The 12717-nt window shown below is 35.5% G+C and overlaps 2 protein-coding genes across 2 annotated transcripts; both read left to right on the top strand.

The window, feature by feature from the left end:
* Positions 1-2199: 2199 nt before the first annotated feature.
* Positions 2200-7083, top strand: LOC112048959 (uncharacterized). Its single transcript, XM_024086671.2, has 4 exons — positions 2200-2388; positions 3155-3215; positions 4337-4399; positions 5585-7083. Exons 1-4 carry the CDS (start codon positions 2315-2317, stop codon positions 5696-5698), a joined length of 312 nt encoding a protein of 103 aa, XP_023942439.1. The 5' UTR covers positions 2200-2314; the 3' UTR covers positions 5699-7083.
* A 1509-nt stretch (positions 7084-8592) lies between these two features.
* On the top strand, positions 8593-12132 carry LOC112048961 (uncharacterized). The gene is made up of 5 exons (XM_024086673.2): positions 8593-8786; positions 9721-9801; positions 9931-9976; positions 10476-10544; positions 11880-12132. The coding sequence occupies exons 2-5, from the start codon at positions 9731-9733 to the stop codon at positions 12027-12029; spliced, it is 336 nt and encodes a 111-aa protein (XP_023942441.1). The 5' UTR covers positions 8593-8786; positions 9721-9730; the 3' UTR covers positions 12030-12132.
* Positions 12133-12717: the final 585 nt, after the last annotated feature.

Here is a 12717-nt window from a genome sequence, read left to right as displayed (position 1 = left end):
TGCCGCCCATTACGTTACCGCTGATACCTAAAAAAATGTTTCGAAACATCATAACGTTTGCATCGTACTATGTTAATTAGTGTTAGACTTAACATCACATTCCGTAAAATACCGATAAACCAAGATAATAACGTTAACTTGGCAAGGGTAGATAAACTCAGTTATTTTACTATTAAATAATCCACATCATCTTTGGAACAAGGCGGCGAACCCTCGAAAGTTTTCAACTAATTATTATCACCAATAATTAATAATATAATTACCTGACGCTTGGAAAGTGTTTGTAAACTAAGCCTAATTGAAATAAATGAATTTTGACGTTTTCTTGCCTCGCCCAACGTTATGTCGAACTCAGGGTTATGTCGAATTAAAGGTCCATTTATATCTACAGACACAGTGCGTCACAGACAAATAACGTGGCAGACGCCCACAGACACCGTTTATTCACACTGCCCACCAGGTAGATAGAGACACTTAAAGTCCTTTTCATGAAATAAGTCCCTAGACGCGGCGCTAATGTCTTAATGATGCTCATTTTCATTTGGTAATGGCGGTCTTGTTGTCTTAGCGGCCGCGTTACGATAGATAAATTATACGTTAATAAACACTGTATAGAAGAATATTATTTTGTCTGCTACGGCACGTGTCTGACACGCTAAATTGCTGTAGATATAAACGAACCTTAAGATTAACTGGACTGCGTACTCTGCGTACTGGCTTACCACCAGGGTATGCATTAAAAATTTAAAAATTCCTTGTCCAACTGGGGTCCAACATAAGTTTGTATTAAGTCCTTAGGGTAGGCAAAGCATTTTCGTATCTATGAAGTGCACGCCACTGACCACCACCCCTATTAGACGACCTTGACCACTCGTCAAAAGTGTAGAGACGAAGAGGAGGAATTTACCAGAAACGTAACTAAATGCGGAGTTTAACCAAGTTGAGAACTTAGCCAATTTAGAAGAAATGTAATCCAAAATTAAATGAAACTAGAAATCGAACAGGGTCTATCCAACTGTCACAGAATATATAGATGGTTCTATGTATCGAAGTCGTAACATACGAATTAAAAATCAGGCTCACTTGACGAGGTATGTTGCAGATTGTTTGTTGCAGTCAAACTAATATAGACATTGTTTACGTTGAAATAAAGTCGAACTTAAATTGACACGAGATACAATGAGAGCATAGACTAGTGTTGTGGTCTAAGTTCATTACCTGGCATCGTCATCGGTAGTTATAACAAGATATTGAGATAGCTTGTTAGCTTTCTCCGATTATTGTTTACAGGCCATAATGTCTTACTGCTACAGGCCATATTATCATTATCAGTCGACGTACAGCCTGGATTTACACCTAAAGCAGGGCCTACATATGACGGCGGGGAGGCGGTGTGGGTAGTGACCCTGTTTTCTGCATACAGGGCCGTGGGTTCGATACACACTACTGGAAAATATTTAAGTGATGAGCAATGAGCATGGGTGCTTTCCAGTGGTATTTATGCTACATATGCATACTCATATGTATTTATATGTAGTATATGTATATCTATGTCTTCTATATTCATATTTTATATCTATACATATAATTAATCTGGTCGATTTCTATACATTTCTTCGGAATTAGAGATTTTACTTATACCATTTGTAACAACAAACGTTAGCGTGGTATAAAGAAAGCCAGCGCCATCTAGAATCTATACTTATAAAACGATTTCTGTACATTTTGTACATTCTGTACATTGAAGATATTTTGAAAATTTTTGTTGGGGCATTATATAATCGATACTAAAGCTAAAAATATTTTTTTCGATTTTTTGTTTGTCTACGCTGAAACTACTGAATGAATTCAAGTGAAACTTGGCACGCTTTAAGACCATAATACGGAGAAGGTTATAGGATTATTGCGAAAATAAAATGAGAAGGGGTGAAATAGGGGTTGAAAGTTTGTATGGAATGTCCTTCATTTTTAGTTATATAAATAGGTCAAATGAATTATGCATCTTTCACAGACAGTCAAATTGAATCTTTCTACATGTATGGACATTTCCAAATTGGTTTTCATATGAATGTGTCATTTCGCCTTTTATTCTTCAAAAGAATTACCCCAATAAGCATGTCATCTTGTGTTATATTTTACGCCACATTAGGTACTTATCGTAGCAGATAGCGAGTTCAACTGTGTAGTCATCTCGCAAGTAATACAAACCACAAGTTTTATATTGAAATGTCGCATAGTCGCAGATACTAGTGTCAACTGAGGAACGTTTATTGTATTGTTTATAGTTATTTATTATTAATATTAATAATCAATAATGGCTTCGTTAACAGTGTTCTTTTTAATTGTCTGTATTGTTGTGACGTGTTCGTCTTCACCAGTACCAAGGAGGTAAGAAATCATTCATCATTGTCATTATCATCTCGACGGATTAATATTTTTGTATTTTCCAAACTATGTAATACTATCATTATCCTAATGTCCAATAAAGACGGTTTCGTTTTGCATTTTATCCGAATCCATGAAAATTTGCTCTGAAGTAGTAATAGAACTGTTTGTACCTGTAACAATGATTATTTTATACTATAGATATGTTACGTGCCTACAAAATCACCGTTAAAAGTGATCCGAACTCCACTGAACGCACACATGCACAATTGTATACATATATAGGTATTATGTGTTTAAATAACTTTCGTTGATAAATAAGCGACCAAATTAAATTAAGAAAATTATGCACATTTGTCCGCCTAAGTTTTGATTGCCCTATCTCTAGTATAAAATATCATTGACCTTATAGTTACTGATGCACTAGATCCGACGTACGTCATCCGATTCCTCCGTCATATGTTAGAATATCACGGATGTAATACCTTGGATTCTAATCAGACATACCCATCAGCCGGCGGATACTAAAAATGTTCACTGAGTAGGTTGAATTTGGATGAGTGATCTGATTAGTAATTAAAGCAATGCTTAATGTGAGGAAACTATTCTATATAGGCTTAACCACTTCTGAGAGGAGACTCGAGCTCAGCAGTGAGCCGAATATATGTCAATAATGATGATAACATTCTTGTATTTTTTTTGTTCAAAGCAAAATTATCTTCAGCGTTAGCTATATAAACAAGAAGGTAATCAAAAATCAAATTTTCAGTATTGAAGCACTTCAAACCACGGACGTCAAGGAGGTGCAGGATATTATTCTCCAGGATATTGTAAGTTGAAAACTGATAAATATAGTTTTTAAATTATTTTAGTTAACTTATTTAGTAACTCATGTATCGCTCCACCCAATTATAGTTGAGAACGTTGCACTCGAAATTGTAGACGAATACATATACCTAGGACATATACCCAGTTAGGTAGGTCCAATTTCGAAAAAGAGGTGAACCGTCGAATCCAACTCGGCTGGGCTGCATTCGGGAAACTTCGCGACATCTTTTCGTCCGAAATTCCTCAGTGCCTGAAGACAAAAGTCTTCGAACAGTGCGTGTTGCCAGTGATGACCTATGGTTCCGAGACTTGGTCGCTAACTATGGGCCTGATAAGAAGGCTCAGAGTCACACAGCGGGCGATGGAACGAGCTATGTTAGGAGTATCTTTGCGTGATCGAATCAGAAATGAGGAGATTCGCAGAAGAACCAAAGTCACAGACATAGCTCAACGAGTTGCGAAGCTGAAGCGGCAATGGGCGGGGCACATAGTTCGAAGAGCCGATGGACGTTGGGGTCCCAAAGTGCTGGAATGGCGACCCCGCACTAGTAAGCGCAGTGTTGGCCGACCCCCCTCCAGGTGGACTGACGACATCAAGCGAGTCGCAGGGATTCGCTGGATGCAGATGGCTCAGTATCGTGATGTTTGGAAGTCCCTACAAAAGGCCTATGTCCTGCAGTGGACGTCCATCGGCTGATATGATGATGATGATGATGATGATTTAGTAACACAGCCTGGTACAACCGATAATAATCTGCTAGCTTTAGTTCATGTAGTCCTGATTTGACCAATGGGTCAGGCTATAAAATGTTGGGTTTACTATTATCCGTAAAAAGGTAATAGGTAGAAAAACTGTGAAATGTTTTCCAGTATCTGGGTGGATTGTATGAATAGTTATAAGTACTTATATTTAATGTGAACGTATATTTACCAGATGTCTTAGTACTGCATGAGACAAACTTAACTTTGGGGCTAGATGGCCTTGTGTGTATTGTCTTAATAAACCTATTTAACATTCAAATACCGTTATTGATCGATTTATTATTTTTAGGCAAGAATTCATTTATTTTGTTCATATAAAACCAACTATGAAATTGTTATAATTCAATACTTTATTTTCCAGATGAACGCGAGGAATAAGAGGGACACCACGTATACATACTCTTATAGCGCGTCTAGTAAAACGGTAATTATGTATTGTCTAAAAAACTTTTTAAATAAAATATAAAATAGCCTTGAGATCAGCAAACGCCTCAGAGAGGCAACAGGCGACCCTCGGGCGGGCAGCTTTCTCGCGCAAATAATTTCAATCGCAATTCTGCGCGGGAATGCTGCCTGCGTGATGGGCACCCTACCAAGGGCGGCAAATATTGATAAATATTTCTAGGCATTAGTTTTAATTTTAATTTATTTTAATTTTGTAGTTGTAGTTATATTTCCTTATATTTTATTTTTATAATAAGTTTAGCCAATTTAAGTATTATCTTCATTAATAAATACAAATAAAAGAAATAAATAAATAAAAAAAATAGCCTTTATTAATGAAGATTTTGTACAATTAAATTATGTCTCTAATCTCATTGTGCCTCATGGCAAAGGCCTCCTCCAGCTCCCGCCAGTGCTTCTTGTCCAGAGCTACTCTTCTCCAGAATGGGCCAGTTGTAAGCTTCAGCTCGTCTTCCCACCGTCTATGCTGCCGTCGCTTTTTCCCCATTGCGAGGGCACCATTGTATGACAAGGGTACTCCATTTTTATTTAGGATCCCGAAGCATATGACATGTCCATCTCCACTTAAGCTGGTCCATCCGAGTTAAAATGTCGGTAACTCTGGTCCTTTTCCTTATATCAATGTTTCTTATTCTGTCTCTCTTCTTTACTCCCAAACTTTTTAATTGGAGTCTATTGGCTAGATGCTAGGCATGCACATTTATTAAAAAAAAAAAAAACTGACATCCTACGGTTTCACTCGCGTAGATCCCATTCATGTGGGAATACGGGTATAAATAAATATATCCTTAATTTCTCGCTAATACTGTTGCTTTCTTTTGGTCATCACTTTGAAATCGGTCTTATAATATCGAAGCCTAATCGTAGAAAAGAAATAAAAATTAACTCTTTTCTCTCTATAATATTAGTTCAGATAAATATGTGGATATGGAATTATTTTATTTTTTAATACTTTTTATATATGAATACAGCTTCCAGCACTCGGGGATAATTTAGCATCCCAACAGTTAAAGATTTTTAAATTTGTTTCAGCAATTTCAGAACCTATTTAATGCAAACAAACATTGAAATATTTTCTCTTTATAATATTATTAGTATTAGTATAGATAATCATATAAAAACAAAGATATTATATGTTTTCCAGGAATCATCAGTGAGTTGGAGTATGACACGTACTGAGACTGGGAATGGGCCTACAATCAATATAGGGCCAGGGCATCATAACACAAATTATGTGAAAATCAATTACAACATATAGTAATAATAATAATAAGTGTATTTTTGTGACATCATATTATAAAAGGTATCATGACAAAACTGTCTATCGGAGTTTCAATCGTTTATACTAGTAATATAAGTTATTCATCATTCATTATCAAACCACATTTGTCTTACTGCTGAGCTCGAGTCTCCTCTCAGAATGAGAGGGGTTAGGCCAATGCTGGCCTAATGGGGATTGGCAGACTTCACACACGTAGAGAATTAAGAAAATTCTCTGGTATTTTCCTCCCGATGTTTTTTCTTCACCGTTTGAGACACGTGATTATTAATTTCTTAAAATGCACAATACTGAAAAGTTGGAGGTGCATGCCCGGACCGGATTCTAACCCACACCCTTCGGAATCGGAGGCAGAGGTCATATCCACTGGGCCATCACGGCTCTCAATATATATAAGTTATTAAGTTCTATTAATTATTATTTTTTTCTTTTTATTTATCTGACAGATTTTAAATACCTAAGGGAATTCTGTATTTAGACCAGGCGATGTGAGGAGTTGAGTGTGCGTTATATGAGGACCGCGTTCTGTTTACAGTTTTGAATGTGCAGAATATGATTGTGGGTGTTGCCAGGAGGATTGTTGGTTCATTATTTTTAATACCCGAAGAGGGTGCTCTTCGATATCGACTAAATAGACTAAACAAATGCTTTGAAATAATTTTATTGCTTGGTTTATCATGGATATCCAATTGTTTCTAGTGATTAAAGAAACTGATAGATATAATCAATTAAAGAAAACGCAAAAGTTAATAACAAGAGCTGGTTACAAAATACAGCGTAGAATTTTTAAACGAGTACATGTATCAAATTTTATAATTGCAACTTGAAAAGAGAAAGGCTTTCCATACAAAGTATCAACGCCTATTTCATCCCCCTTTTAGTTTAAACTTTGCAATAAAAAGCTTTAATACTGCGACCTCCTTTGCAGTATGAACTCAAATCATGTTTCTTTTAAATTCATACAGTAGTTCTGTTAATGTTATTAACTTTCTAGTGTTTTATTTAATTGAATTATCAATTAGCAATATTAGTGTTGTGTGTGGTCTTATTCGAACCGTATACTGTATGTATACATGAATGAATAAATAAATATGTTTACATCACATACTATTTTCAATAATTTTGAATATTTTTTTCAATAATGCAAAATTTTTTGTTTGATATATTAATAAACGTACGTGCGTATAGAATATTTATATGTACTTATATATACTATATTATGTTCGTATTATCTTTTATGACGTTTATGTTTATGTTATATTTAGCACCGCTTTATAAAAAAGATAATAGGTATAAATGTATAAAAACAATGCATTGATAGGCAGCTGTGTTGTTACTGAAAACTTTATAAGCTTATTATTAAATCAGTGATGAAAGTAAAAAAGACCTTTTTTTATTTTTACAAGTAGATTTTAAGCACTTTTGAAACGTCAGGTTTGTCTGTTTGTAGTGATTCTACCATCAGTTCAGAAGGCAGGATCTGCTGAAAAGGTCGATGTCAATCCGCAAAGAAATTCAACAGTTGCTCTTTTAATAAATTATACACTAACATAGTTTACAATGGTATTCAAATAAAATATGAAGGACTAAGGGCCAGGTGCCAGAATATCAGTATTTTATAAAAGCAAAAATTTTGCTAGCCCCTACCATAGGTGGACTAAGGGCAGATGGCCAGACCATCATCAATTTGTAAAAGCTAAAACTTTGTTAGCCCTACCATAGGTGGACTAAGGGCCAGATAGCCAGACCATCGTCAATATACAAAAGCTAAAAGTTTGTTAGCTCCTACCACAGGTGGACTATGGGCCAGATGGCCAGACCATCGTCAATTGACAAAAACTAAAAGTTTGTTAGCTCCTACCACAGGTGGATTACGGGTTAGATGGCCAGATTTATGTCAATTAACAAAAGCTAAAAGTTTGTTAGCTCCTACCACAGGTGGACTATGGGCCAGATGGCCAGACCATCGTCAATTTACAAAAGTTAAAAGTTTGTTAGCTTCTACCACTGGTGAACTAAGGACCAGATGGCCAGACCATCGTAAATTTACAAAAGATTAAAGTTTGTTACCTCCTACCACAGATGATTAAGGGTCAGATGGCCAGACCATCGTCAATTTACAAAAGATTAAAGTTTGTTACCTCCTACCACAGGTGGACTATGGGCCAGATGGCCAGATCATCGTAAATTTGACTTAACTAATTAGAAATAAATGCGGAATACTCGTAATAGATAAACACTGGATGTAGGTGGCGCAAGCCCTTACATGAGGTATATGTTCAACAGTGAACGTCCATTGGATGTTATTATCCAACGTCCATCGGCTCTTCAGTCCATGTGACCCGCCATTTGCCTCTTCAGCTTTGTGACTCGATAAGCTATGGTTTGGTTCCTGCGAATCTTCTGATTTGCTGAGCCTCTTGAGACCCATAGTTAGCAGTCAAGTCTCAGATCCGTACGTCAACACTGTCAACACGCACTGTTCAAAGACTTTTATCTTGAGGCATGAGCAAATTCTTCCTTTGGTCACTTTTTTGGGTTCTTTCTTTTTTAAGTGAAACAATACGTTTTATTTATTTATATATATATTTTACACAGAATCACACGACCAAACGCTTTTCCAACAAAAACAATAATTAATGAGTAATTCTATGGTTAAGTAATATATAATATGGGAAAGTTTTTAGCTTCGGTAAAACACGTTTACTTAATCTTCATATTGATGTATAAAGCATTTAACAAATGATTTATTATCAGGTTTTTCTGATTACAATGACCTGGCGACGATAAACTTACTACGCACTTTATTATATCTATATGCAGATAATATGTTTAAATAAGTAAGTATAAAAAGTATGATATTCGAGCAAGAACGTCAAGTATTGTATCAGTGTTTACTGTAGTCGGATATATCAGAAATACTTGATATCTCATATTTATATGTTTTAATAGTGCTTAGTGACAAACGTTATTTTAACATATTGCAGTTTTATAACAAGTTCAGAATTAAACTCAGAATCTGATGTTGACGCCCCTTTTTTGAAAAACTAAATTTAATAGAAAACAGGTAAAGTTATTGAATCGTATTCCTTTAATCTATGGGTAGTCTAGGCACACAGGACACGCGTAAACTGACTACGCGAACCAGTTTAAACGTAAGCTTATAGAAAAGTCATATTATAGTGTCAATGATTACGTAAATGACAAAATTGCTTGGAAATGAAATGTATTACATGACAGGCTACTTATATACCTATTGTAATATGGTGATAAACTTAAAAAGGATAAACCTGGCTGATTTGTTGTGGGCTCTTCTCGGACCAAGGCGCGTTTGGAACCCTCGTAACTTTAATTTTAAGTTTTCGAATAATTATTATCACCATTATCTTAAGTTTAATATTATTAACTGACGTTTCGAAAAAGCTTGTAAACCAAGCCTATTTAAAATAAATGAATTTTGATTTTGACTTTGAGTGTACGCGTTATCCGTACACACCTTTACATTTGATAATGATCGTTAAAGAATCAAACATGATCACCTTTAGCCCGCCAACCCGCATTGAAGCAGCGTGGTAGGTCTCAGCTCCATTTTTTAAAACTTTACAAATTAGCCCATGACTACAATCACACCTGATGGTAAGTGATGATGCAATCTTAGAAAAAAGCTAGCTAGGTTGTAAGTACTAGGATGAAAATCCACACCCCTTGGTTTCTACACGACATCATACTGGAACGCTAAATCGCTTGGCGGTACGTCCTTGCCGGTAAGGTGGTAACTAACGACGGCCGAAGCCACCAGCCAGTCCTGGATTGATTTTGAAAACCTCAATCGGCCCAGCCGGGAATTGAACCCAAGACCTCCGTCTTGTACATCCACCGCGCATACCACCGTCAAAAATCCCCTCCCCTATAAAGAGGGAGGCCTGGCTCTCTAGTGGACTTTGAAAATAGGCTAATAATAATGATTCTGTTCATTATTATCTTCTATGTTTTAATTGCAGATAAGAAAACATGAAGAAATCACTTGTGTTATGCATTGCCTTGACCGCTTTGGTAGTTCTTACAGAATCAAAAGTTATAAGGTAAATATTACATCTATAGTTTACTAAGACCACTACGAACAAAGATTTTATACTATAAGATATGTTTTTATAGTATTAGATTAGTTAGGTTAGTTTGTATAACACTAAAATGAATGTGTCTGTTTTCAGCAAAGAAAGTATAAAGAATCCTTGTCTTCATAAGTGCAATGATGAAGTAAGTTGCTATTTATGTTCTTAAATCATATATTTTCATTATGCAGAACTTAGTCTATCAATTTAAAAAAAAATTAAGCAGTAAGATGAGTATAAGGTCCATATTCCGTCTCCTATAAAGTGGGGGATTCCTGGCCCTCTAGTTTAACAGTTAACATAGGATGATTAGTATCATTTGTAGTAGGTTTTAACCCTACTAATATTATAAACGGGAAAGTTTGTATGGATGTTCGTTACTCTTTAACCCTGCAAATACTTAACTAATTTGACTGAAATTTAAAACGAAGATAGATAATATCTTAGATTAACACATATGCTACGTTTCATCCCGGAAATTTGTGAAAAGTGAATTCCACGCGGACGAAGTCACGGGCGTCCGCTAGTAACTTATAGAGCTTATCTAATAACATTGTAAAAGAAATTTCGAAAAACAGAGATTTATTTCCACGTTTGTTTGTTTATCAGTCAGATTGTTTTACATATCTACATATCTTTAACAGGTAGCAAGAAGAAAAAGACACTTGCCAGACATTTTAAACACTGCGTCAAATATAGTTGACAATACTTTGGTAAGTAGTAAGATTTTTTTTTAAATATAATTAGTTGCCCACAAAAATATGTGAGTATTTTGGTGGGCAACTAATTATATATAATAGTTATTTGGAAATGAAAACAAATATTTGAAACGTTGTCCTTCCCTGGAGTTTTACCATTCCTTTGGGTACCAGCCCCTAATGCAAATATGTGATAACTCAGTCTTAATACTTGCATTTTTTTTTATATAGTCATGTCATTTGATATATGGGATTTTTCCAATTTCCTAAAATGTTTTTTTTTTAATTTGCCGGGCGTTTTTAGTCTGTACTTTTAGTAGCCAAAATCTAGTAAACTTCGCGTTGCCCTTTCAAAATAAAAACGTTAAAGATCAACCTTTAAGTCTCTAGCGAAAGGTTGCCACTAAGCTAAGGATCTGGGGATTGCAGACATTAGGCTAGATATCGAATAAAAAAAGACAAAAAATATAGTAGGACTAGCAGGCTAATTTACTAACTTTGACGTATGTTGACAGAATAGCGAGACGTCCTGAATTCCTTTGTCTCCCTTTGTTGTCGATGTTCAGAAAACCCGCGAGAAACGTTTTGCGTACCGTTTCTAATTAGGACTGTTAAAATGTGAATTGCCCTTCCAGCGTCTGTTTTGCCTGATACCTACGATTTGTGCACCTTCAAGGCAAGAGTGAAGGCATCTTCTAGACATGGTTGTAATCAAGTGCAAGTCTATCCAGAATAAAAAAAACATATAATATATACGAAATTGAGATTCTGGGTATATGTCTAACTTTCAGCTTTCATAAAATAAGGTATGTCTGCCTACACAGATGATTATAAAAATACTAGAAGACGCCGGTTTCACTCGGTTCTTGAGGGAATACGGATATCAAATGTAGCTGACACTCACAAATACGGGCTTTCTATTGGTAAAATAATTTTCTAAATCGGTTAAGTAGATCTAAAGATTACCTACAACTTTAAACACAGCGTCTTCACCGGCGAAGACGAGGTCCCCGATGTCTAACGTCACCTGGACGTGGGTTTTCTAACTCACGATCTCGTAAGCGTCCGGACTGATTCACTCAGATCACGGTTACACCCTCCCGAATGGCCCTCTAAGCCGAGGTCCGAGTCTCATAGGAGACGCCCTTAAAGAGTCATTCCGTCCTCTATCTTTCTATCTTTATTTCAGCCTTCGGGTCTCATCAGGCGATACTTCTGCGCTCGCCCAAACCCCCCGGTGACGCCGTAGTGGTCCCACATGGAGCCATCGGCACTTAATCAACACGAAAAAAAAAACAACCAAAAATAGAAGTATAGATTATTCTTTCTAACTGTTTTTTTTTCTTTTAGCAAAGAACCTTCGGTTTCATCACACAGTTGCGTGCGCAGAGACTTAACGCCCAAAGGCCTCAAATTGTGAACATTGGCAACGGTAGAAATAACGTCAACCATGTCTATATGAATGGCGGAGGCCGCCCCAATCGGTGGTGGAACTACTAATACGAAGTCATACAATTTACGTTCTTTTACCTTAAATAAAATATTGTGTTAACATTTAGTAAGTCTACAAATAAAATTACTTTCGTTATTTATTTATTTAGCTTTTTATTGCACCAAACAAATATATCTACAAAATATCTATCTATACCGTGTCAGTAATTCACTTGCCATTTTTAAGTTTCGGTTTAAACGACATTATTTGTGGTGGAATTGAAAATTTATTTTTCGAGGTATTTATTTTATTGTTATTTATGTAGTATATATTATAATATTTTTTAGTTGTAATATATTATGTAATACATATGTAAATACACAGACGTGTAATTTTTGCACACACTTACACAGAATATTTGATTACTTGATCGATGTTTTGCTTTTCCGGTTGAAGAATCGTTTCTTTGTAGGTAATGTTTTTATTACAAAATTTATTTTATTAAGTTAAAAATTCTTTGCAAATGAAATAAACATTGTTGGTCTTTCCGTAGAATGCATTGTAGATCTTTCTTACAATTACATACATCTTCCTTACAAATATTCGTACTAATATGCGACAATTTTAGAAGATAACTCAATGTCTGTTATCATAGTGGTCAAATAATTATTATTTTAATTAATAAAACTAATAGCTAAAGTACTTCTAAAATACAGTGTCTTTTTTAAATGACGTAATACTACGATCGTAAGCGAC

The sequence above is a fragment of the Bicyclus anynana genome, chromosome 12 (genome assembly GCF_947172395.1).
Source record: "Bicyclus anynana chromosome 12, ilBicAnyn1.1, whole genome shotgun sequence".
NCBI lineage: Eukaryota > Metazoa > Arthropoda > Insecta > Lepidoptera > Nymphalidae > Bicyclus > Bicyclus anynana.
Note: the sequence above shows the minus strand (reverse complement) of the source record. Positions and strands in the feature narration are given on the sequence as shown.

Excerpts from the sequence above, each read along its gene's own strand:
- LOC112048959 (XM_024086671.2), top strand. The coding sequence starts at position 2,315 with ATGGCTTCGTTAACAGTGTTCTTTTTAATTGTCTGTATTGTTGTGACG. Across the intron at positions 2,389-3,154 it reads TCTTCACCAGTACCAAGGAG|TATTGAAGCACTTCAAACCA; the intron begins GTAAGAAATCAT and ends TCAAATTTTCAG. Across the intron at positions 3,216-4,336 it reads ATATTATTCTCCAGGATATT|ATGAACGCGAGGAATAAGAG; the intron begins GTAAGTTGAAAA and ends TTTATTTTCCAG.
- LOC112048961 (XM_024086673.2), top strand. The coding sequence starts at position 9,731 with ATGAAGAAATCACTTGTGTTATGCATTGCCTTGACCGCTTTGGTAGTT. Across the intron at positions 9,802-9,930 it reads ACAGAATCAAAAGTTATAAG|CAAAGAAAGTATAAAGAATC; the intron begins GTAAATATTACA and ends GTCTGTTTTCAG. Across the intron at positions 10,545-11,879 it reads ATATAGTTGACAATACTTTG|CAAAGAACCTTCGGTTTCAT; the intron begins GTAAGTAGTAAG and ends TTTTTCTTTTAG.